This window comes from Triticum dicoccoides, chromosome 3B, assembly GCF_002162155.2.
Source record: "Triticum dicoccoides isolate Atlit2015 ecotype Zavitan chromosome 3B, WEW_v2.0, whole genome shotgun sequence".
In the NCBI taxonomy this organism is placed as follows: domain Eukaryota; kingdom Viridiplantae; phylum Streptophyta; class Magnoliopsida; order Poales; family Poaceae; genus Triticum; species Triticum dicoccoides.
In genome coordinates, this window is record NC_041385.1 from 847364899 (window position 1) to 847391821 (window position 26923).

Sequence of the window (26923 nt, forward strand, 5' to 3'; positions counted from 1 at the left end):
TGTGTAGGGGCCACCTCCTGTTTCCTTTGTATAGTTGAGGTTGTGGCCCACCTCTGTACTTAACGTGCCTGGTGCACCGATCAATACATCGAGATTGCACAGCCCATAACTTGTCCTTCTACAACAACAGATAGGAAGTATTTACCCTGAAGTGACTTAATCAAGTGTGTACCCTGCATGGAAGAGAATCAACTCCATACTGTTCTTGTTTAACAACGAAGGAATCATAGTTGACCATGAGAGCCAGCTAGGTAAGGTAGAGTCGGATTAGGACAATTAAAAGGTATACACATACACCTGTTCTCGAACTCTGATTCCAAGTCCAAATTTATGCAACTCAGATCTACCTAGTTAACTGGATCCAACGCAAGTTATTCTAATGGACACCAAGCAAAATATGCCTGCAAGTGATTACTAAACAGAGGTTACCAGCTAAGTAGTCAATCAAAGGCAAAGTCAATGCACTATATGTGAAGGATGGTTAAGACAGGATGGCATCAGATGCGTGCCTCTGTTTCTGCCTAGCTGACTCCCTGCGGGTTTAGCCTTGCTGACACCAACAGCAAAGATAATTGATTCCCTGTCGCGCATACATATGCCTAACAAGATATAGAAGTCGGTTCGCCATGGAGTTGTCTAGTACCATGTGAAAGAGAATCACCTCATTTAGTGATCAATTCTTGTTTGGGAAAGAAGGAACAGTAGTTGACCAAAGCCAGCTAACAAGAAGAGTGTAATTAGGATGATCAAAAGGCGATACGTTTCCCAAACCCACAATCCAAGACATAAACAACTCATCATGAATCCAGTAAGCTCAGACCAACCTAGTAGTAGGCACATCCAAGTTGGGCTATAAAATTGGCACCATCCAGTGTATCCCTCCCAACTCACCATCACAACTGCACGTCACTACCAAACAGAGAATATCTCAACCTAGCTAGAAACTTCGTCACTTCAAGTAGGGAAACAGAGAATATCTCAACCTTGCTAGCCCTGTGCGCCTTCATCGCCGTCGCCGATGCTCAGGCGAAGGCGCCAGTGGACCCCGCGCTGCCGAAGAACTCCCACATGATCCACCCGGGCCGGTTCGGTAAGAGGGACCATGTGCTCTCCTGCGATGACACCAAGGACGGGAAGAACCCCTGCGTCGCCACCTGCGACAAGCGCTGCCCCAACGAGTGCATCGTTATGTGCCCAGGTTGCAAGACCTACTGCTGTAAGCATATATACATACATCATGCGTATCACCTATACATATATTCACACATACTAGCTATGTCCATACAAATTAAGAAGTCGAGATGCCTAAATTAATTACTTAACATTTTTGTACGAGTGTGCCACTTCTACCCCGGCATGTCGTGCGGGGACCCACGCTTCACTGGTGCCGACGGCAACAACTTCTACTTCCACGGCAAGAAGGATCAGGACTTCTGTGTCCTCTCCGATGCCGACCTCCACATCAACGCTCATTTCATCGGCAAGCGCAACCCCACCATGAGCCATGACTTCACCTGGATCCAGGCTCTAGGCATCCGCTTCGCCGACCATCAGCTGTATATGGGTGCCCAGAAGACCATTGAGTGGAACAACGACATTGACCGCCTAGAGATGGCCTTCGACGGAGCATCTATTGAAATCCCTGCCAACCTTGGTGCCAAATGGGAGTCTGACATCATTCCAGGGTTGACCGTCACTAGGACTGCTGTCACCAACGGTGTGAGGGTGCAGCTCCAGGGAGTGTTCGATATCATGGCTAAAGTTCTGCCCATCACTGAGGAGGACTCCCGCATCCATAATTATGGTGTGACCAAGGATGACAGCCTTGCACATTTGGACATCGGGTTCAAGTTCAACAACCTTACTGACGATGTCCACGGCGTGCTAGGGCAGACCTATCGCTCCGATTACGTCAACAAGCTTAGCGTGAGTGCTAACATGCCGGTCATGGGTGGTGCTACTAGGTATGTCTCCTCTGGCATCTTTGCCACTGACTGCGAAGTGGCAAGGTTTGGCCACCATGTTGGCATCTCCATGGTTACTGCTCAGGCTAACTAAAATGTGGCTTCAATGTGGCCACCATCCGTGTGTGGGAGTCATAAATAAATTTGTTTTCACGGACAGAAGTAGTTGATAATTGTAAGATTATTAATTGTTGTTACTGTCCAAGATATCACTGAGCTTGTTTAATATATGTAAATCAATGAAAAGATTCGTTATAATTTTTTTATTTGTTTTGGATGAACAAAAAGAAATTTTGAACTCGTGATACCCTAGAGCTCAGATGTGCTAGCTGGAGCTCTCATACTCTACGTATATACTTGCTCCCTCCCTACGGTGAAACGTGTACGTTTGACTTTAAAATTTGTCCACAAAATAGTGTATATCTATATTCCCAATGCACATTAAAATAGAAAAAAATGCTTCTCTCTTATCACACGGTAATCAAGACCAATAGCATTCTACACATGGTCTCTTTAATTTTTACATGCACTTAGGTCATTGGGGTAGGATAATTAAAGAGCAGAGAGATGGTGGCTTGCACATTTCCAATGCATTTTTTACCCCACTTCATAATTTGACCTAAAATTTCTATATGTACACTTTTCACCGGACGGAGGGAGTATATGCCTAACTCGTCTAGAGATAATGAAAACTGGAAGGGTTCAACGCGCTGTGCTTTGCCGTTGGTGTTGTTTGATTTTCATAATTTCTTTACTCTCTCTTCTCAAAATATAAGGTGTGTTAGTTTTTTAGAAAATCTGAAGTTTGACTATTCAATATACATAATATCAAATTGGTAGCATTAGACTCATCATGAAATGAACTTCCTTATATTTATTTAGTATTGTGGATCTGGAATTTTTCGCTCTGAACTTGATAAAAGTTAAAGAAATGTAACTTAAAAAAATACCTTATTTTGGAACTGAGGGGGGATTTGATTTGATGAGTGGAGGAGACGATGAAGTGTGTTTCCTTTCTATTTATAATGCGGTGTTATGGTGGGCCTTTCATAGTGTGTTTCGGTGTTATCTGCTAATCAACCCATACTTAATGTGCGTCGGTGGATACATATACTATATTGGTGCTACAATATCACATGTTGGCATTCTTTTTCTAGGTGGTGAGAGGGTGCACGGGGTTGATACATTTTTGCGGCCGGTTGTTGTTGAATGATTTGTAAAAAGGTTGACCCGGTCAGAATCGTTAACCAAATCCAAAATTTAAATACGGAGTGTTTCAAAATTAGGAAGCATAGTGAATTCAGAATTTAATAAGAGTGCTCCTTGAGAAATTGTTGACTCGGTTAAATCGGATGACCCAATCCTGAATTGAAGACCTCCATTGATTGTGTGGCCTTAGAAATTAGGAAGCATTGTGCGATTAGGGAGCATAGTGAATTAAAAGACTTTAATAAAGGAGCTCCTTAAGAAATTATTTACGCGGTCAAAATCGAGTGACCCAATTTCAAATTGAAGACCTCAATTGATTGTGAGACATTAAAAATTAGGAAAAACAGTGTATTTATAGATAGAAAATAATACTCCCTCCATCTCAGTTTACAAGTCCTACGCGTATACCTAGGTTACCAATTTGACCATCCTAATATAAACTATATAACACAAAAATTATATCTTTTGAAAATAGAACATTTGAAGTTTATATTGGTATATTTTTTGTAATATATGACTTGTATTAGGTTGGTCAAATAGACGACCTAGGGATACGCGCACGCCCTGTAAACTGAGAGAGAGGTAGTACAAATCTAGTTGAAATGCAAACCTTCTTAAACCATCATATCATTGACTAACTAGAGCGCAAAAGTGGAAATCAGAGTATTGCATGTTGTATATGATAAAAAGTGAAGCATATCAACGAAAGCCTAATGCATACCTAAACACCCAAAATGAAGCAACATAAACCAAACTGAATTGTTATGTTGCCTATGTACAAACAATGGTAAAGGAAACTCTCATCGTAACAAATAAATTATTATAGTGTTAAGGGCTATTATGCATTGATACATTTGTAACAAGTTTGAAGGCTTCACATAATGATGTGTTATTTTTGTTGTCTCTAAATCCTACTTACCAAGGCGAAGCATGATGAATTATTTTATGTCGGCAACATTCCTACAATCCAATTGTTTTATCGAATGAGCGAGTCTAGCCGTATCAGGCACTAGGATGTTCTTTGGGGCGGGTGAGTGGGGGGGTTGTGTGGATGTAAAGTGGAAAAACCTCAAGAACCTTTCGATGGTATAGAAGGTGTAGATGGATATCCCCTAGACGACCACCCTAGGCTTCTCTAGCGGGTTATCGTACAAGAAGATCCACTCATGCTTGAGCGGATGAGGTTCCGAAGGGGTTAGCCATTCCATGCATAGAAATTTCAACGGCAACCTTGCCCCCTCCCTCTCCTTCGCATCAGAGGGCCTCATATCAATGCCATCGGCCATGCCGCGGTAGTGGCGGCAGCGGCCGCGGCGGCTCATGGCTACATATAGTAGTTGTCAAACTACCACTTCTACAAATAATCGGCAAGTTTGGACCATGGGCCCACATGATCCTATTCTCCGAGACTGGATAACTTTTTTTAACTGTGAAAAAAATCACATACAGTAAAAATGACAAATGTATATTGGCATGGAAATGCAATCATTTAAGGGTTGTATTGATATGAAGATGAACTAGTGCACAATAAGTTACATAAGCTCCGTCCCAAAAATAAGTGTCTCAACTTAACACATAGTTGACACACTTATTTTGGGACGAAGGGAGTAACTTTTAGTGTTTTCCCTACATCATGTTAATCTTTATATCGTCATTTTCCATCCATTAACTATTGTATATGCATTTTTTGATAATTTATAGTAATTTGTAAATGTTATTTGTACCAAGTAAACAACATATGTACATAGGTTCGTAGAATAGAAGAAAATCACAAGGGACGAAGTCTAGGAGTAGGGGAAACTGACAATGATTTAAGAACACTATTGAGTTACATACTTATTATATGCCTGTTTGGTCAAGTGGGGATGAAGAAAAGTCCAACAATATTGAAAATATGTATATAGTTACAATATCTTTTTCTCAACAAATGGTGGATTTTATTGACTCAAAATAAAGTATCAAGAGAATACAAACGCATTTAGCACCACCTGGCCTGTGCATAGCTAGGACACACACACGCGCGCGCATGCACGCACGCACGCACGCACGCATGCCGGGAATTAACAAAGTCATAAAAGGCCAAAGTTATGCCAAAGTGACGAAAAAGGGAAAACCCCGAAGCTATCAAATCCGTGATCAGCAATCTACAACAATAACCATAATTGCACAACTCATCGCATGACACCACATGAATGAGGATGTTCTTCAACAACAATGCCTCGGGAAGAGAGCGATGCTAAAGAGCCCACCATCACTGGATCCAACCATCAAAGGCTAATTCTAGGTTTTCACCCGGAAGAACACATCAGAGCATATCCTAGCAATGCCTTCAATAAGGTAACGACAGAATACCAATACCATTGCCAAGTATAACCAACTCCGATCAGGCCTAGGTTTTCACCCCGGAGCTCAAGACCGGGTGTACGAGTAGCACCTCCCTGGAAGTCAATCATGTGTTGTCGCCACCACCTTTAATTCCGTGATCCCAGCAGCTACATGTGATGACCCATGGCCGCTGCACCATCATACCCTCTGCATCAAGTCCTCATTCATAGAATGCATCTCACCGTCGAAGACAACACTAGATCTGAAGAACTTTCGGTGTTTACAGCAATCCACAGCAATGCCACCACCATATGACGAAGTTGTCATAACACGAAGCAACAATGACGGCGGAGAGTTTTTAAAGTACTCTAGTACTCCCTGCGAGGAGGTGGGAGTACCGGATAAATCCAATCATCCATCTACAGGGGTATTCTGGATCATTTGCCTTGGCTAATTAGTTTTGACTTTTCTTCAATTGCAATCGACCACATGTGGCCGCCGCAATCGCACTGTGTTACCTCATCGTGGTAGCGGCTAGAGCCTTTGTCCTCCCCATCACTGCCCCACTAGTTATTGGTAATAGTCATCCGTGAATTCATGTTAATTGTAGATTAATTGAACTGTTGCGCCATAAGATCTGCATTCCTCCCCAAACAACTGTGATGGGCCAGTTTCTCGGAGCCATCCCCGTCCAATTCGTGTAGCCACCGCCATCGGCGGCCGCCATTCACATGCACATGACGGTGTGCACAACCTGGATTGTGAGGCATGAACGCACGGTGTGAACTTCTCTAGCCTACTTCAAATCCCCTGGGTGGTGATGACCCTGCGCTCATCAAGGCCCGCCATGCGAATTGGACGGGCTTCATCATAGTTGATTTTGAGATTTTCTTTCTGCGAATGATATTGGTTTGGGATTAGGGTTCATCACAAAATTATGTTTGAAGTATGAGTTCACGCCCTTACGAGCAAGTCCCCACGGAATTGGCGTCTCATTCTATTTAATCGTGCACTGGATTTCTATTTATAATTAATACTTCTATAAGATTGAGAAATAAATAGATCACCAATTGATTACGATTTTACCCCTACCATCAAGGTACTCCATATTTGTTTGAGGTAGTACTCTCTAGAACTTGTATTGGAGTACCATCTAGGATTAACCATCGGATTAAGACGGATGGATGGCTCACATTCATTTAGAGGTACCGTAAAAGACCTCCGGCGGCGAAGGACACTACCGCAGATTCACATCTCGCCGGAGAGAGCCATGTCGAGCTCGGTCGGTCCCGGGGCCGACATGGCTGGATCTAAGGGCACCAAAGACAGATTTGTTCGGCGGCCAAGAACCAAGGACCCAAGGCTCTAAGCCCACCATCCCATCGACAACAGCCGAGGCGTCCGCCAACGCACCGCCAGAGGATGCTCTACTATGAGGAGTCCGCGGCGAGAGGAGGGGGCGACCAGATCCTCGCCGCACCTTCATCGGTGGCTCTGCGGCGAGCCGACAACCACCTCCGGCGTCGACTAGGAAGAGGGGAAGCGGGAGGGAGGGCTGGCGGCGTGAATGGTTGTCACCACCCGAGTGGCTCCTGTAGGAACGACGCGGGGGCTGATCGTATTCACTATTAACAATGCATTATCAAAACAACAATGAAGCATTATGAAAACAATAAAGTATGTGTCGAAGAATCATATCAGAGGGAGGTTATTCCTTGCCCTTTGACCTCCTTAACAAATCCCTCGAGTTCGCCAAGATAGTGGCTACTCTTGAAGCTCCTGCATGCACTGCTTTGTTGCCGCCAAGTAGCAGATGAAATCTGTGCAACAGCGTGGAGCTAATATAAGTTGCTTTTGTTCTGATAAAACCACCAAATTAACTGTAGAGGCCTATAGATTAAAAATATTGCATTCCTCGTAGTAGTATTAACGACAGATTAAGACTTTGCCAGAACTTCTCTGAAGCGCAATCCCTCTTGGCAGGCTCTTCTCTTGTCCTCAACTACGTCACTTTCCTCGTAGTAGTATTTACTGCTGCTCATTGTCTGGTAGAAGAGAGCTTAGAGGTGGCCCTTTGTTTAATACTGTACAAACTTGCGCGTGATAGTTTAGCTTATGATTGTAAGTGTTAGACTGTATTTACATATAGCTTCTGTATATGTCTTGTATATTGTATCGTACACTTTGGTGTACCCCTTATATATATGAGATAGCCACACCCTTAACGGGTGTCGTGCAGTTTCCCAAAACCCTAAGTCTTACATGGTATCAACCCTAACCGATCCTATGTCTTCCGCTGCTGCTGCCGCCGCCGCCTCCGCCGCCGCGATCGCGCCCAACTCCGTCGCCGCCGTCGCGCCGGCTTCTGTCACGGCGCCTGCGTCGCCGTTCCTCTCCTCGCGTCCCCTGGTTTCGGTCTACACCGGCCAATCTTCGATGATAGGCGCCTCCTCGGATCAGCCACCGCCGTCGTCACCGGCCGCGCCTCCACCGACCCTGGGGGATCCTTCGTACACCGGTCCGTGGATGGGATCGGCCACCTACGCCCCCCACGGGGCTGCTCCACTCCCGCCCGCAGGCCCCTACGGGGCGGTGCCCGTCCCCGCTGGATCGGCAGCCTACGGCTCGTACGGGGCTGCTCCACTCCCGCCCGCAGGCCCCTACGGGGCGGCGCCCGTCCCTGCCGGATCGGCGGCCTATGGCCCCTACGGGGCCGCTACTTCATCAACGGGCCACTACGGGGCGCCGCCCTACGCGCCCTACGCGCCTTCATCTGTCGCCGCGAACGCTGGGCCGGACAGGGCCCCGCCGCCGCCATTGCCCTACGGCGGCTACTACCCTCCGGCAATGGCTGTATCTGGTGGATCATCTCACATGACCTACTACACGGCGCCTCCTCCTGCTGATCATGCCGTGGCCAGCACGCCGTTCTAGTTCGCGCATCTGATCCCAGTGAAGCTGACGACGGACAATTATCTGTCATGGCGTGCACAGGTGTTGCCACTTCTCCGCAGTCGCTATCTGGAGGGCTACGTCGACGGTTCCTTGCCGTGTCCTCCACCACATCACCCGGCATACCATGCGTGGGTGGCTCAGGATCAGGCCATACTTTCGGCGATCCAGTCGTCGCTCACCGAGGCGGTGTCCTCCTTGGTTCTCTTCACTGCCACGTCCCAGGAGGCGTGGTCTTCCCTTCACACTAGCTTTGCATCTCAGCAGCAGGCTCGTGCTCACACTCTTCGTACGGAGCTGGGAGAGACCAAGCTTCTTGACCTCAGCATTACCGACTACTTCGGCAAGATGACGCGTCTCGCAGACACTCTAGCCTCCATTGGTCAACCGCTTCGCAAAGAGGACTTCACCACTTTCGTCATGAACGGTCTGGATGACGACTATGATAACCTTGCTGAGAACATCAATGGCCGTGATACTCCACTTGAACCCCGTGAGCTCTACGCCCGCCTCCTTGCCACGGAACAGCGTGTCAAGTCCCGCCGTACCAATCCGAGTTTCATGGCTGCCAACGCTGCCACTCGTGGAAAAGGGAAGCCCTTCAAGTCAACTGCAGCGGGGAAAACAGCACCATTGATTTTGCCGGCTCCGCGGTCGCCTGCCGCAGCTCCTTTCCCCACGACCGGGGGTGGTCGTTCGTGTGCCTGTTGCCCTTCTTGTGGCGTTCAGCTCCCGTGTCAACTGTGCAACATCCCAGGTCATGTTGCTTCCCGCTGTCATCGCCGCTTCAAGCAGGACTTCCTCGGCGTCGGCAACAATGGCAAAGGCAACGAGAAACAAGCTGCCTTGGCCACTCATGAGCCTGCTCGTCAAGCAGGCCACACTACATCATACCCCATTGATCCAACATGGTATATGGACACAGGTGCTACAAATCATTTGACGGGTGAGATGGGCAAACTCTCAGTTCAGGAGCCATACCGTGGTAATGATCAGGTTCACACCGCCAGTGGAGCAGGTATGCACATATCACATGTTGGTCAGGCCTCTCTTTTAACTCATCAACAGAAGTCTCTCCATCTTCGTAATGTCCTTAGAGTTCCTTCTGCTACTCGTAGCCTATTGTCTGTTCCTCAGCTTACTCGTGATAACAATGTTTTCACTGAGTTTCATCCTTTTTATTTTTTTATCAAGGATCGGGCCACGAGGGACGTTCTGCTTAGAGGTCGCCTGCGTGATGGATTATATGCACTTGATCTGCCTTCTGCCCCTCGAGCACTCACTGGTGTCCGTGTGTCGCCTACTCATTGGCATGCACGGCTCGGCCATCCTGCCACTCCCATAGTTCGTAGTGTTCTTCATCGTCATAGTCTTCCCGTTGTGTCCAATAAAGATGTTGCCACAGTCTGTGATGCCTGTCAACAAGGCAAGAGTCATCAGCTTTCGTTTTCTGATTCGAGTCGTGTCGTCAAAACTCCACTTGAGCTTATTTATTCTGATGTATGGGGGCATGCCCAAACTTCTGTGAGCGGTCATAATTATTATGTCAGTTTTATTGATGCTTATAGTCGGTTCACTTGGCTTTATCTTATCAAACGTAAATCCGATGTGTTTGATGTGTTCCTGCAATTTCAAGCTCATGTTGAGCGTCTTCTTAAGCATAAGATTATTCATGTTCAGTCAGATTGGGGGGGTGAATATCACAACCTCAATTCCTTTTTTTAATAAGCTTGGGATTTCGCATCGCGTGTCTTGTCCTCATACACATCAGCAGAATGGCACGGCTGAACGTAAGCATCGTCACATTGTCGAAACCGGTCTCACCTTACTTGCTCATGCATCAGCACCTTTTCGTTTTTGGAGTGATGCTTTTTCTACTGCCTGTTTTCTCATAAATAGGCTTCCTACACGTCTCCTTGGGATGAAAACACCACTTGAACTATTGCTTAATGAGGTTCTAGATTATACTTTTCTCAAAGTTTTTGGTTGTGCATGCTGGCCTCATCTTCGTCCTTATAATAAGCACAAGCTCGAGTTTCGGTCCAAACTTTGTGTTTTTCTTGGGTATAGCTCTCTTCACAAAGGGTACAAGTGTCTTCATATTCCATCCAACCGTGTCTACATCTCGCGTGATGTTGTGTTTGACGAGAGTGTATTCCCGTTCTCGTCTTTGTCCATAACTCCCACCCCTCCAGCCTCCTCCTTGCAATCCACCTCTCCACTGCCTGCTCAATTTGTTGATATTGCATATTCTCCTGCGTTGTTGCCTAATCATGCTGCAGGAACGGGTCGTGGAGTTTGCCTGGAGTTGCTAGAGGAGCCGGAGCCATCAACTGCACCCGACGTGGCGAATGGCCTTGTGCATGCGCCATGCATGCCTGGACTGGGCGCCTCAGCGTCGGCTCCGTCTGTGCTGGCCTCTTCTGAGGCTGGGTCGGTTCCGCCTGGGCCGGCCTTGCCCGGGCTGGTCTCCCCTGCGTCGGCCTCCCCCGAGCCGGTGATTCCATCGGGGCCGGCCTCCCCCGAGCTGGTGCTCCCATCTGGGCCGGCCTCTCCTGAGCCGGTGAGCTCGCCTGGGCTGGGCTGCCGCGCCTCGGTTGGCCTTGAGCCGACTGACTCGCCCATCCAGTCGAGTTTGTCGCCAGGGTCGGCCTCGCCTGGGTCGGCCTCGTCCTCGCCTGTCGCTGCTGCATTGTCACCGGCTGCGTCGGATACTTCTTCATCGCCGGGGCCATTGCCATTGGTTGCACCACCTGCGGCCGTTCCTCTTCGACCACATACTCGCAGTCGATCCGGTATTGTGTGTCCCAAGCAACGCAAAGATGGGACGGTCGCCTGGCTTGCGGCATGTGTTGCTCATGTCAAGGAAGATCCTTCGGCTGAACCGCGTCACTTCCAGGTTGCTCTCGGGATTCCTCATTGGCGTCAAGCTATGGAGCAAGAGTATCAGGCATTGTTGACCAATGGTACTTGGCAGCTTGTTCTTCCGGTCTCTGGTGTCAATGTCATTGATTCCAAGTGGGTCTTCAAGGTTAAGAAGCATGCTGATGGTTCTATTGAACGCTATAAGGCACGGTTAGTGGCGAAAGGGTTCAAGCAAAGGTATGGTCTTGACTATGAGGATACGTTCAGTCCAGTGATTAAACCAACAACTATTCGACTTCTGTTGTCCTTGGCTGTTACTCGGGGCTGGTTTCTTCGTCAGCTGGATGTTCAGAATGCCTTTCTTCATGGTGTTCTGGATGAGGAGGTTTACATGCGTCAGCCCCCTGGTTTTGTTGATCCTGCTCGTCCTCATCATCTATGTCGCCTGGTCAAGGCGCTCTATGGGTTGAAGCAGGCTCCTCGTGCTTGGCATGCCAGATTGGGCTCTGTTCTTCGGTCACTTGGTTTTGTTCCCTCTACTGCTGACACCTCGCTCTTCCTTCTGCATCGACCTCAGGTGACGATGTATCTTCTGGTATATGTTGACGACATCATCCTCATTAGCTCCTCGGATGCTGCTGCTGACCGTCTGATATCTTCCTTGAGTGGAGATTTTGCGGTGAAGGATTTAGGAACGTTGCATTACTTCCTTGGGCTGGAAGTTTCACGTTCTTCTGCTGGCTTGACACTCACACAGCATAAGTATTCGATGGACTTGTTGCGACGGGCAGGTATGCTTAAATGCAAACATGTCATGACTCCTATGTCTGCTACTGATCGTCTGTCTGCGTTTGATGGAGATCCTCTCACCTCTGATGACGCCACTGAGTATCGTAGCGTTGTTGGTGGCCTGCAGTATTTAACTATCACTCGGCCAGATCTCTCATATGCAGTCAATCGTGTCTGCCAATTTCTTCATGCTCCTCGGACTTCTCATTGGACAGCGGTGAAGCGGATTCTTCGTTATGTTTGCTTTACTGCCTCATATGGTTTGCTCCTTCAGCCAGCACCGTCTCCTACGCTTTCTGCTTTTTCAGATGCTGACTGGGCTGGTAATCCAGATGACAGGCGATCCACGGGGGACATGCTGTCTTCTTTGGTCCTAACTTGATCGCCTGGGCTGCTCGCAAACAAGCTACAGTGTCCAGGAGTAGCACTGAAGCAGAATATAAAGCTGTTGCAAATGCTACAGCTGAGATCATATGGGTACAGTCCTTATTGAGAGAGTTGGGAGTTCCTCAAACTCAGCCGCCTGTCCTTTGGTGTGATAATATTGGAGCTACATATCTCTCATCTAATCCAGTGTTTCATGCTCGGACAAAGCACATAGAAGTTGACTATCATTTTGTACGGGAACGTGTTGCACAGAAGCTACTCCACATCAAGTTCATCTCCTCCAAAGATCAACTTGCTGACATTTTCACGAAGCCTCTTCCACAACCTCAGTTTGTAGGCTGCAGGCGCAATCTTAACATACTTTGTACTTCAGGGCATAGTTAAGATTGAGGGAGGGTGTTAGACTGTATTTACATATAGCTTTTGTATATGTCTTGTATATTGTATCGTACACCTTGGTGTACCCCTTATATATATGAGATAGACACACCCTTAACGGGTGTCGTGCAGTTTCCCAAAACCCTAAGTCTTACAGTAAGAACCTGTGATTGTGCAGTAAAGCTCTCCCCTTTCAACAATACAATAAAATGATAACTCACTTTCAATTCAACATCCTACTTGAGCTCAGGGGTTTCATTAACTCTGCACATTTGGTTTATTTAGTTCGGTAAATACAGTTTCTCGGTCTGTATGGTATCCATACTTCAGTAAATACAATTTGAAATTGAAAAACGGTTTGGTTTTGGTATATACAAAAATATTTCAGTATTGTTTCGGTACATACCAAAATAACGAATTTGAAATAAGGAAACAATTTTAGTTCTGGCCATCAATTTCAGTGACTGAATATTTCCTATCGATCATTTTCAGACCACCTGAAACACGGTTCTGCACAAGAACACGAGCATAACTAGTATAGCTAGTAGCCTAGTATCCTTGTAAAAATGAATAATTACAGAACACATACTCTAGATTACCTCCGCAACATTACAGGCAAATGGATTCATGGATGGATAAACTTTACAAACTAATTAGGACATCTAGGAATATAGCAGGAATCACGTGGATATACCTCTGCAAACTGCAAGTAGTCATCAGAACTTTTGTTCAGAGAATATAACAGGAATCACGTCAGAGTTGTAAGCCTGATGAAATGAAATGAAACTGTGATAAAGCACAAGCATAACTAGTAGCCCACTTCACACGATTAGAGTTTAAAAGTAGTAATTAGGACATGTATGTTACGATATGCTATATTGCTGCCACTCTCAGCCATCTGTTGACCTGAACTTCTGAAGACGAACACAGAAAAATAACAAGATGCGGAGTTAGATTTAGAGCCACAAGTGATAGGTTCCTGTTTTTTTTGACAAAGGATGAATTTTATTGGCTTAAAATGAAGCATTAAAAGGATACGAAACACGATGACCACACATCATGCCTCTACATAATTAGGATGCACTCAACCACCAACACACACACGCAAAAACACGCCGAGAACTAGCAAAGGCATATAAGACAAAATCTATGTTATGCGTAGGCGAGGAAAAAAGAAAATATCGCTAAGCGATCAGATCCGCGATCGATAAACTATATCTGTACCAGCCATCTTATGACATCAAATGTACAACGAGGTTCTTCAACAATAAGGACTTTAGGCAGGAAGTGTTTGCTCAAGTGCCGCCATCACGGATCCAACGAGCAAGGCCAGAATCTAAGATTTCACAATGAAGAATTAGTCCGAGCATATCCAAGCAATGTTTTCAACAAGGTAACGACGTAAAACAACATCGACGTTGCCATTACCAGGTATAACCAACTCCGTTCAGATATCAGGGTTTCACCCTGGAGCTCAAGACCTGGTGCACTTTTTTTTAATAGTTTGGATTGCTTACCACACATGTGTCATGTGATACATCGGGTGCACTAGTAGCACTACCATCACAGTAACATGTGTTATCGCCACCATTTTTCCACGATCCCAGCAGTTAAATGCGCTATGGGACCGCCACCGATGCACAACCATCCTTTTGCATCAAGCCGTCGTCTATAGTTTGCATCTCACCACTAAAGTCAACCACCGGATCTAAAAAGATGAACCCTCTTTAAGATCTTTTATTGACTACTGTTGTCGTGGAGCCATAGGAGGTCGCTATAGCACAGTCTCCAACCACCACCACCTAGCCGATCAAGCCCACCTGATTTCACAACCACGTCCGCTTGCTAACATGTCCTGTTTCGGTCTAGTGGACCAGCAGGAGGGGCTTATTGCTTGAGGTGGGATGGTTGTCAATCCAGCATTAGCAATACAACACACTAGCAACATAACAAATCTCCAACATCAATCGTCCAATTTCGTGCAATTTTCTAGGCTGTGCACGGTTGGGACGCAGGAGAGCCATAGTGGCGAGGGCCGGTGGGCTGCTGGTGTCAGTGGTGGGGGGATTTGACGAGGAATAGTTGATAACCCACAAGTATAGGGCATCATTTGTAGCCTTTTTTGATAAATAAGATTGTCGAACCCAACGAGGAGCTAAAGGTAGAACATATTCCCTCAAGTTTTATCGACCACCGATACAAGTGTAGGCACACTTGACGTTTGCTTTACCGAAAACAAGTATGAAACTATTTTGTAGGTGTGATGCTGGAACTACTTTGCAAGAATAAAACTAGGAGTACTTTGCAAGATAATAAAAGTTAGTTATTTAGTAGAGAGATTTTTGTCACACAAGAAAGTTATTTGTCCCTAGGTGATCGATAACTAAACCGTTAATCATTATTGCAATTTTATATGTGGGAGAGGCATGAGATAATATACTTTCCGTACTTGGATCATATGCATTTATGATTGGAACTCTAGCAAGAATCCACAACTACCAAAGATCATTAAAGTAAAACCCAACCATAGCATCAAGTATCAAGTCCTCTTTATCCCATACGCAACAACCCCCTTACTCGGGTGTAAGCTTCTGTCACTTTAGCCACCCACCAAAAACGAATTATGAATCTGTTGCAACACCCTACAGCGGGGATCCCTCACGTTTGCACGACACTAAGGGCACCATAGGACAACACCAAAATAAAATATATAACTCAAACCAATCATGATCATCAATCAACCCATAGGACAAAACAGGTCTACTCAAACATCATAGGATAACCAGATATCATTGGATAATAATATATAGTGTTGAGCATCATGTTTATGTAGAGAATTGCAGCGGGAATAGAAAGGTTACACCGGTGCATAGAAGGGGAGAAAGTTGATGTTAACGGTAGCAAGATTGTTAGTGTAGATTGTCATCATGATCCTTGCCCCGGCGGCGTTCTGGCGCCACCGGGAGAGAGGGGGATAGAACCCCCTCCTTCTTCCTTGGCCTCCCCCTAGATGGGAGGAGAGTTCCCACTCTAGTCCACGGCCTCCATGGCGGCGGAGGAACGAGAGCCCCTCCGAGATTGGATCTATATCTCCGTTCTCTTCTGTTTCGCGTTTTTGTTTTCTGGCATTTCACCGTTTTTTCATAAATTATATTTCTTGCAGCGAAAGAAGGGCCCCAACCGTCTTACCGGGTGCCCACTAGGCACCACCACGCGCCAGGGGGTGTGGGCCGCTCCCTGGTGGGTAGTGGAGGCTGTGGACCTCCGTTTGCGTTGATTCCACCTCCAAAAAATTACATATATTCCAAAATAATTCTCTATAAATTTCTGGCGTTTGGACTTTGTTTGATATGGATATTTCTCAAAACAAAAAACATGCAAAACAAAGAACTGGCACCGAGCACTGGGTCAATATGTTAGTCCCAAAAAATAATATAAATATTGTCAAAAGTATATAAAAGTTGTATAATATTGGCATAAAACAATTAAAAATTAAAGATACGACAGAAACGTATCAATAGCTGAGCAAGTCACAGGGTCGCTACTCGCCTCGGCGGGATTGTGCTGCGACCAACCATGCTTGTCATGCTCGTGACCTCGTCACCCGCATGCACTCCGGTGTCAGCGGCGGCTTGTGCTGGTGACCTGACCTGCCCTGCCCATGACCATGAGCACTGGGTGAGCTTGATTGGTACTTGGTCGAGAGACTCCTGCTCGGTGCCTTAAGCGCCGGCCAGGAGAACCAGCGCACATGTGTCCCCATTAGGTAGGCCCAAAATCATGGCAACCTGCTCACTCGCCCAGGGCGCCTTGGTTCGCTCGGTCATGGTTGACGAGTTGACTGATCGACCGTTGCCTATTGAAAAAAATAAGAGAAAATAGCTAAAAACTAAAATAGCTTTGCAAATTAAAAAATCATGAATTTGAAAAGATTACAAACCTCAAAAAAGTTGACGTTTTTGGGGGAGAAAAGTCACAAATTCAAAAATAAGTTCGTAGTGATTTTGAAAAAAAGTTCGTAGATTTGCAATAAGTTCGCTGATTTTTTGTAAACAAAATTCAGGATTTTTTGCAGATTTAGAAAACATCATCTATTTCAAAAAAATCATGGATTTTTTGTAAATAATTTGATTTTCAAAAAGTTCATGGGTTTGAAGAGATGTCATTGGTTGTGATTTTTATAAGAAATAATTTGATTTTTTTTTTGCAGGGGAGAAATAATTTGATTTGACTGAGCTAATGTAGGTGGTGGTTTTGGGAAATTACGGATTTGATTTGGATTATTCTAATTTACTGTATTTAGATTGGTTTTTATTTTCTATGGCATCTGTTGGGATAAAAAAATTAACAGGAAAAAAAGGGCAGAGAGTGTGGGGAGGAAAAAAACACAGGAGGAGGTGAGGGGAATTTTCGAACTCTCCTTTAATAGTTGAGATTTGCTTGGTAGGGGAAGTGACAGAAAGATTTCACTTAGTTAAGATGTTGATAGGACTTTCTTTGAATTGATTGCGTATATGCATGACATGGTTTTGGAAAAGTAATGATTTGCTTTAAATTATTTCAATTTACTCAATTTACGATCATTTGCATTATGTACGCCATGGATTGCAATTAAAAAATCAATGGAAAAAAGGGTAGCGAACGTGGGGATGAATATATTGGGGATGAGGTGAGGCAAATCTACCAACCCTCCTTTAATAGTAGGGATTATCACTACACCACAACACTACACCCCCAACAGTCAGGTTGGTCGGGAATACAAGTTATCCCGACCCACAGTCGGTCAGGAAAGACTATTGCCGACCGACCCTGTCTGTTGGGGAAAGTCCAGACGGGAAAACCCTTTCCCGACCGACATATATTTCCCGACCGACTGCTTGTTGGCTATGGTGTATCTTTCCCGACCAACTTCCTGTTGGGCCTGCCATGGGCCTTTCCCGACCAATAGTCCATTGGGGCTGCCTTGGGTCTTTCCCGACCGACTATCTGATAGAGTATTATTTCTCGACCAACAATCCATTGGGGCTGCCATGGGCCTTTCCCGACCGACTATCAGATAGGCTATTCTTTCCCGACCAACATTCAGTTGGGCCTCACATTAGCCCTTCGCAACCACCTATCAGATTGGGTTTTGTTTTGCCAACCATGCATCATCCGTTAGTCCTCCCATATAGCTGGATTTTATGTTAGCAACGAAATATCAATCAAGTTACATAATTCATTACAATAACGTGCATGTCATCCAACAATATTAAACCAAAACCAAACAATAATCACACATTCATAAATTTTCACATCAAAATTTCCCATACACTAATTTAACTAATAAACTAGAGCAAACATTATGGTTCACTGTTTGAGAGCAAAAATATGTCGCTTTGTTTTCTGGAATTTGATCTAGAGGCACATGATCTACATTGGCTCCTGGTAGTGCGCAACTAGATTCCCACCAAGATCCTTCCATCATTCTCATACTTGACATAAAAGCCTTCCTTCTTCATCTCATTGATCCATATTCCCATCGACACATCCTCCAGCTTGAACATCTGCAAGTCAAAATCCCAAGTTAATATCCTATATATAGCATAGCCGGAGAACATGATATTTTCTCTAAGCTACCTTCAACTAAGAGAATTCATTATCACTAGCGTGAAAGGAGGTACCCTTGGTTTCTTTCTGCATTGGGCTGCAAACAAGAGCATATATTTTTCATATCTGAATATGAATCTCCAGACTGCGATTAGAAATGTAGAACTGTGTTTTAGGTATTATTATAGCAGCAAACAATATCAGTCTCTGAACTGAATGTTTATGGCTATCCGAAGGTAGAGCAAGGCAGAGTTATGAAGATAGAGACATCAAATGGGTTTAAATGACAAAACTGAGACATGTAACATTTTGTCAGGACCCTACCCGGTGATACCTATGTAGGTGTTTTTTCCCAATCGAACTTCACCGATGGAGGTTTGAGAAAAGAAGATGAAGCAGAGCATGTACCACACGCACAGTACCACCCAGGATCGAACTTGACTGATGAAGGTATGAGAAAAGACGATGAAGCAGAGCATGTACTACACGCACAGTACCACCTAGGATGGTGTGGGATTGAAATTGGCCTCTAAGAGAGAAACATGTAAAAATATATGTAGTAACATTACCAAAGAATTGAAAACCCCATATAGTTTTCATATCTGAATTTGAATCTCCAGACTGCAATTGGAAATGTAGCCGTGTAGGTATTATCATTATAACAACAAAATATCAGGCTTTGAATTGATTGTTTTTGCCTATCTGAAGGTTCAACAAGACCTGTGAAGATAGAGACATCAATTATTTGATTTTAAACGAAAGAGTTGAGATACATAAGATTTTGTCACCCGTTGGCCTCTACCCAGTGATATGGGAGGGTGCTATGTATGTATGTGTTTTTTTGCCGGTCCAACTTAACTGATCGAGGGAGGTCTGAGAAAAGAAGATGAAGCAGATCATGTATTACACGCACAATAGCACCCCCAGATGGTGTGAGATTGAAATTAGCTAGAGAGCAAACACGTACTGCACGAAGGAGGAGACGAGGAGGGGACTCGGCGGAGAGCAGCAGCAGCTAGGGTTCCGGCGCCACCTCCATGGGGCCACTGGTGCCGCCGTCGCCATAGTTTCTTGGTCGGTCATTGAGGCAGTAGCCGTGAAAATAGTCGAATTAGTGCCCGACGGCCTGCATCAAGGAACACAACAGTCATACATGCTCAAAACTAGATTCAAACAAAAGAACCAGTCTTCACTGCAGATTCAAATCATACGTACCCACAGCCCGGCCATGGTAGTGCTTAAGTGCTTGTTAGAGAAGGATGCACAGCTACAGGGTGATGCTCTTTTCAACGCCGAGCTAGCTTCACGGCCATATAATCTGGTACCAGTCGGCAGTGAACTTGTAAAACAACAGCAAATACTCATCATCATCATTTTTCATATATAACAAAAAGGCATGCATCTCTTGCTATAAATTGGTACTAGCGTATAGGTTTTCAGTAAAACTACCACGTTTTGGTTCATGTACAGAGAACATATTCGCATGCAGGGGACCATTTATAAAAACTGGGTTTTATATTCAAGGAGAACAATCATGCAGATTAAATGTACATGCCACTTCAAAAGGCCTGGCACATAGTACTGAACTGTGACCGTTCTTAATTCCGACCACATGTGCAATTGGTTATCTTTCAGGAACATCTAGTTTTACATAGCAGAACATAGTATCAAAACAATTATGCATTTGTGTTGCTAACTCATGCTAGAAATACAAACTTGGGCATCATAACAACTGTATGCTGAAATAGTTTGCAGCCCAATGAGGAAAGATATGTTGTGCAGAATTCAACGACTTTAACATGTTAGCATTAAAAGGAAAAAAATCTTCAATCATCTATGAAGCTGGTAGGAAATCCATTGATGATTTCAGAAACTAGGCAAGCCTAAGGTTCAGAATGAAGCAGCAGTGTTTGTGAACTTTTAATTTCAATAACCAGCGGGCCAGTAAATGGCATGCTAAAATGTAAAAGTTAAGGGGAAAAGAAGCAACAGAATAGTATACCATCTAAGAAACTTTTATGTAATTACCCAGGTCTCATAAGAAAAAACGAAATAATCATTCCAAAACAACATATTCTGAAACAATGTTGTATCAGATGGTCCGCCTTATTTCTTTACAGCAACACGATTTCATGTGTACTCTTCTGAAAAGAACACATTATTTCTCACCTGTCCCGAAGAACAAAGTTTTGTTTACTAACATTTGCCTGTTACAGCAAGAGTGAACCATGTCTAGAGATATATATGTGCCATACCTACATGAGTGTAGAACTGCAGATCACTGAAAGTTAGTTTTGGGAGATGAGTACCAAACAACAAAATTTTAATAAGAAACAACAAGAAGTACATCGATATCCAGCTCTGTGCATTGACTAATAACAATCAATGCTTGTCTATATTCTCTTATTATTATGTATGTTTAGCTCGGTATATAAAATATTTTGTGTTGTTCTCTCCATCTAAAGTTTGTCTCAGATAATGTACAGTTCATTGCTTACAAGGTTTAATAGAATTACAATTCGTAGCAGAGTTTCAGTTTTCAAGGGGACAACATATTACCATGTATACCGTCTAATGCTTCATTTCAAAGGAAGATTGGATTAATCACCAATCAGTAGACAGTAGAACATCAACATTCAGCAGCAATACGACAGTAGCACTAGCACATCAAGCAACACAACCATGGCTAGCAGCACACTGCACACCACAGCAAGCACACTCACAGCAGAACAACAGTGCACACCACAACCACACAAGCAGCAAGCACCACAGGAGCAATAGCAAGCAGCAAGAAGGCACACGGTCACAGAGTAGTAGCAAGCAGCAGCACAAGCAGGGGAAGAGGGGTGAGCAGAGGAACTACCTGCGAGAGGAGCTCGGGGAGTCGGGGTGGATGAAGGGGAGCAGATCTGGCTGGGGAAGGCCGAAGGGGGGAGCCGAGGACCTCTTTTCTCCTCTGTATCCCAAGCCCCTCGCTAGCCATATCCAGATCCCTCTCTCGCCGCCGCCAGGCTCTCTTTTGTACTCCGACGGCAATGGTGGATACGACGGTGGAGAGGGGGGGACGGGCCAGGCAGGGTGGCGGCAACCTTGCTGGAAGCTTACACGCGGCGGCTGGCCGGAGAGAGCACTTGCCGAGGAATAACAGTCGAGCACGTGGCCATGGCAGGATGGTGTGCGGTTAGCGTCGGAGATGCTGGAGAATGAGGGGAGAGGGGCCGACAGCCTCACGGCCCGGAGAGCACGTAGCCGGACGGGGAGAGAGCACCAGCGGCCAGAGAGGGCTCGACTGGCGGCGGCGGCGGCGGAGGATTTAGGTTTGGAGGCTACGAGATTTGGGGGCAGTCTGTGGAACAGGTTTTTTTTTTTTTTGAGACAAAGTCTGTGGAACAGGTTGGAGGCAGAACAAGAGAAAGGAGGGATTTTTCGCGTAGTGGGCTGTTTTCGCGCTAAGTTTTCGCCCCCGCGCGCACAGCGACCTGGCCGGCCCAGTTACCCACAAGCAATCGGTCGGCGTTAATTGCCGACCAACAATCCAAGGGGAAACGAAGCATTCCCGACCGATAATATGATGTAGAATAATAAAGTATTCCCGACTGATAGTTTGACACTACACGTCAATATTGCCGTCCAACAATATGATACGAGTTTTCCCGACCAACAGTTCGTTGGTACACTGTACTTTTACCAACACACGTTGGTTGGGAATGTGGTGTCGTGGTGTAGTGTATGTTGGTAGGGGAAGTGACGTGAAGTTTTGATTTAGTTGAAATTTTGATTTGATTTGATTGAGTTAATGCAGGAGGACGTTTTGGGATAGTACCGATTTGGTTTAGATTATTTAAATTTACTCTAAATCTTTTGGATTTATTTTGTGCGGCATCTGTTGGGATTAAAAACAAGCCAACAGAAAGGAGGGAATGCGGGGAGGAAAAAACCAGGGAGGAGGTGAGGTGAATCTACCAACTCCTATTTAATACTCCCTCCGTCCCAAAATTATTGTCTTAGATTTGTCTAGATACGGATGTATCTAATACTAATTATTGTCTTAGATTTGTCTAGATACGGAATAGTAATTATTGTCTTAGTTTTGTCTAGATAAGGATGCATCTAATCTTAGATATATCCGTATCTAGACAAATCTATGACAAGAATTTTGGCACGGAAGGAGTATTAGGGATATAGTTATAGGGGAAGTAGGGAAGATATTGATTCAGTTGAGATTTTGATAAGATTTGATTTAATTTTTCTGAATTAATGGAGGATCTGGTTTTGGAGAAGTAGTGATTTGGTCTAGGGAATCACAGACCTGAAAAACTTGTATAAGAGCACCACATCAGAGAGAGGGGGAAGTGGGCACCTTCCTAGCAAGATTTTCTTTGCAGAGAGAGAAATCTGTAGAGCTTAAAGCCACTCTGTAGTTCAGCCCCTGTTTTATTTTCTCACTCTCTCTCTGAAAACAATCATCTATCTCAGTCTCACACACACGCAACACAGTCGACCAAGTGAACGAGAAGGAAATCAAATTCCAAGAGACCGCGGCCTCTCAATCGATAGCTCATGGCGGCCGTGATGGCCTCCATAACCAGCGAGCTCCTTTTCCTCCTGCCCTTCATCCTCCTGGCCGTGCTCAGCTTCTACACCATTACGGTGGCAAAATGCCATGCCGGCCGGACGAAGAAGAAGCGCCCGAATCTGCCGCCCGGCGCCGTCGGTTGGCCCTTCATCGGCGAGACCTTCGGGTACCTCCGCACGCACCCGGCCACCTCCATCGGCCAGTTCATGAACCAGCACATCGCACGGTCCGTAGTCCGTACACACACATACACTCATACAAATACAAAGCATGCCAACACGCGTGAACGAACATTCGGGCTGAGGTCGCATGATATTGATGGTATATGTATGCAGGTACGGGAAGATATACCGGTCGAGCCTGTTCGGGCACCCGACGGTGGTGTCGGCGGACGCAGGGCTGAACCGGTACATCCTGCAGAACGAGGGGCGGTTGTTCGAGGTCAGCTATCCGCCGAGCATCGGCGGCATCCTGGGCAAATGGTGCTCGTCGGCCACCACCACCGCGAGATGCGCTCCATCGCCCTCGACTTCCTCAGCTCTGTCCGCCTCCGCGCCGTGCTCCTCCCGGAGGTGGAGCGCCATACCCTCCTCGTACTCCGCGACTGGCTGCTTTCCACCTCCCCCGCCGTCTTCTCCGCCCAGCACGAAGCCAAGAAGGTAACTTGTAACTGACCTGCTATTGACCGCGCGCCATGCACAGCAGCTGCATAGCATGCACTTACATGCCAGCAGTGGTGTGGTGGTGGGCGGCGGTGTAGTCCATCCGTCCATGCAAGGTCGATGGATGGAACTGACAAAGTCGTACGCCCACAGTGGTGTTGTAGCAAATTAACAATGGATGGATCCGTCCGTGCATTTCACTTATAACCTGATGGCGAAGAATCTCATGAGCATGGACCCCGGCGAGGAGGAAACTGAGGGGCTGAGGCTGGAGTACATCACGTTCATGAAGGGAGTGGTGTCTGCGCCCCTAAAATTCCCCGGGACGGCGTACTGGAAGGCCCTCAAGGTACACAACGAACAGTCAACACAACTGAATTTGATGGTAACATGCTACATGTACATTAATGAAGGGGGAATTCATCATTTATCCACGTTTTTTTCGCCTGGCACACTATTAGCAACCCTCTTAACTTTGTTTTCATTAATGACGTTAGCACCTCTTATTATTTGCTGAGATCGATCCTACATACTCCTACCTAGATTTTGTTTTAATTAATGATCTTAGCACCCCTTGTTAGAGTTAAATTTTGTCAAGCCAATACTTATTGTCATCAATGTTGACATATATATATATATATATGACAAATTTTTCCTACTACCGGGTGTAGTTACTCCCACTTTTGTTTCATACGTTCTAGGAAGTATCTATCATATCGGAGAGTATATAGTAGTATGTAGTATGTAAGAATGTTTAGGTAGTATATATATACTATTTTTTATGTAGTATGTAGTATATTTTGAGCATACTCTTTTTACGTACAAATATGTACGTATTTCACAAATATTATAAAAACATGGGCTCACATGCAATTTTTTCACATAATTCGCTTTGGAGTATCTTAGATATAGTATATGAGCATACTAAAAGTAATAAAGTAGAGTATATACTACCACATGATAGTATATGAGAAATGGGTGTAACTACACCCTATATATATGCTTTATTCATGAATTGTTTAAAGCGATTTTGCATTGTATACTTGATCTCGTTGCCTATTCACCAACCTAAAAACGATTCTGAACATAAAGTGAAAAAATACTGATTGACCATATAAGAAAAAACCAAAAACAAAAGAGCAAGCCTTCTTTTATTTAATTATTAATCACTTCTTAATGCCAAAGCGCAAAAAAGGTAGAAGGGGAATAATTTGTATGCTGGGGAATTGTCCTATTTTATTTGACAGCACCTATGTTGAAATGATATAAATTTGGGTCTGCCTAGGACACATCTAGATGTGACATAATTATGTCACATCTAAACTGATGTCCACTCAGTTTGTGGTCTACTTTTTTCCTAGTTTTTTTTCGCTTCTTATTGCTGCATTATATATTTCTAGGAGCTTAGATTTGTCATCCTTAAAAAACATCTAGATATGAATTAGACAAACTATATAAATTTCTCCAAAACAGAAAGCTATGAGAATGCACGATCTTAGACCAGTAGGCGGTTATTTTGCAAAATCTTAATTATAGTGACACGTGCAATGTTCTCCCAGAAGGTCCCGACAAAATTACTACTCCCTCTGTTCGGATTACTTGTCTCGAAAAAAGATGTAGATAGAACTAAAATACGTCTAGATACATCCATTTCTGCGACAAGTTATTCCGAACGGAGGGAGTACATATTACTTTGCTGCAGTTTTTTTTGTTCTATCGTGAAATAACATCGTATAATTATTTAATATGTTTTGCGTTCAGTCGCGGGCCACCATACTTGGAGTAATCGAGAGGAAAATGGAGGAGAGGCTTGAGCAGATGAACAAGGAGGACTCGAGTACAGAAGAAGATGATCTTCTCGGGTGGGCGATGAAGCAGTCTAATCTTTCAAAAGAGCAAATATTGGACCTCTTGCTGAGCTTACTCTTTGCCGGGCATGAGACATCGTCAGTAGCACTCTCCCTCGCTATATTCTTCCTCGAAGGTTGCCCTAAAGCCATCAAACAACTGCGGGTACAAATTCAATTTACTATACCAACTCAAATTCATTTATGCTAAACTAGACACACTAGTAGAAAAAGGGCCTATTGTCCCGGTTCATAAGGGCCTTTAGTCCCGGTTCTGGAACCGGGACTAAAGGGTCGTTACTAAAGCCTCCCCCTTTAGTCCCGGTTCTTACACGAACCGGGACTAAAGGCCGTCCACGTGGCCGCTGCCTGGAGGTCCACCTTTAGTCCAGGTTGGTAATACCAACCGGTACTAAAGAAAATTTTATGATTTTTCTTAAAAAAATTTGAAGTTTTTTTGAATTTTTTTATTTTCAATTTTCTGAATTATGTTAATCTCTAATCTCTAATCACCCCTCATCATTCCAAATCATCTAACTTTCCGGATGGTCACCTATCCTCTCACTACTCCAGCCTAAGCACGCTTAACTTCCGGGTTCTATTCTCCCTCGTTTCAAAGTCTGCACTTGTTGTTTTCCTAACAATAGTAAGATGTCAATCATATTAACCCTCAGGAATTTAGCTTGAGCATGAAGTCACACATTTCACTGTTTGAGTTTGAAATTATTGTTCTAAAAATCAATAATTATTTAGTAACACTAATATTTCTTGAATAAGTAGTTTGACCATAATTTGACCACAGTTTGACCAGATTTGACCAAAATTCAAAAAAACTGAAATAATTATTTAGTAACACTAATATTTTTTGAATAAGTAGTTTGACCATTGTTTGACCATAGTTTGACCATAGTTTGACTAGATTTGACCAAAATTCAAAAAAACTGAAATAATTATTTAGTAACACTAATATTCTTGAATAATTATTTAGTAACACCAATACTTCTTGAATAAGTAGTTTGACCACAGTTTCACCAGATTTAACAAAAATAAAAAAATTAAAAAAACTGAAATTTGAGCATAACTTTTTTTCCTTTTAGAATTTGAGGATTCTAAAAATTTGCAAACAGGCCGTAGGCCGTCAAAATAGGATGCGGACTTTCGTGCTGAACATTTTGATATATTATATGTTTTTTCTGACATACTATGCAAAAGTTATAGCCGTTTTACATTTTCCCTACACTTTTTGCAAAACATGTCCAAATTTAAGTTTTTAAATTTTCCTAACTAGTAGATGTAGTAACATAACTACATCGTGAAGGATTTTAATTTTTGAAGTTTTTATCATTTTCTTTTGCTTTTTACAAAACTGAAAAGGCGATC

General features: G+C 44.4%; 2 protein-coding genes and 1 pseudogene across 2 annotated transcripts in view; 2 read left to right on the top strand and 1 right to left on the bottom strand.

Annotated features, from left to right (window-relative positions):
- Positions 1–2058, top strand: part of LOC119280293 — an 8142-nt gene extending 6084 nt beyond the window's left edge. The window contains exons 5-6 of the mRNA XM_037561193.1: positions 921–1216; positions 1337–2058. Of these exons, the coding sequence (XP_037417090.1) occupies positions 921–1216; positions 1337–2058 (1018 nt within the window). The remainder of the gene's footprint in view (positions 1–920; positions 1217–1336) is intronic.
- A 16019-nt stretch (positions 2059–18077) lies between these two features.
- LOC119280294 lies at positions 18078–22341 on the bottom strand. Its single transcript, XM_037561194.1, has 5 exons — positions 22310–22341; positions 21322–21804; positions 19674–19776; positions 19426–19584; positions 18078–18415 (listed from the first exon to the last, which is right to left on the bottom strand). The coding sequence occupies exons 1-4, from the start codon at positions 22339–22341 to the stop codon at positions 19570–19572; spliced, it is 633 nt and encodes a 210-aa protein (XP_037417091.1). The 3' UTR covers positions 18078–18415; positions 19426–19569.
- A 677-nt stretch (positions 22342–23018) lies between these two features.
- The window catches only part of LOC119282647, a 6230-nt pseudogene continuing 2325 nt past the window's right edge, over positions 23019–26923 (top strand).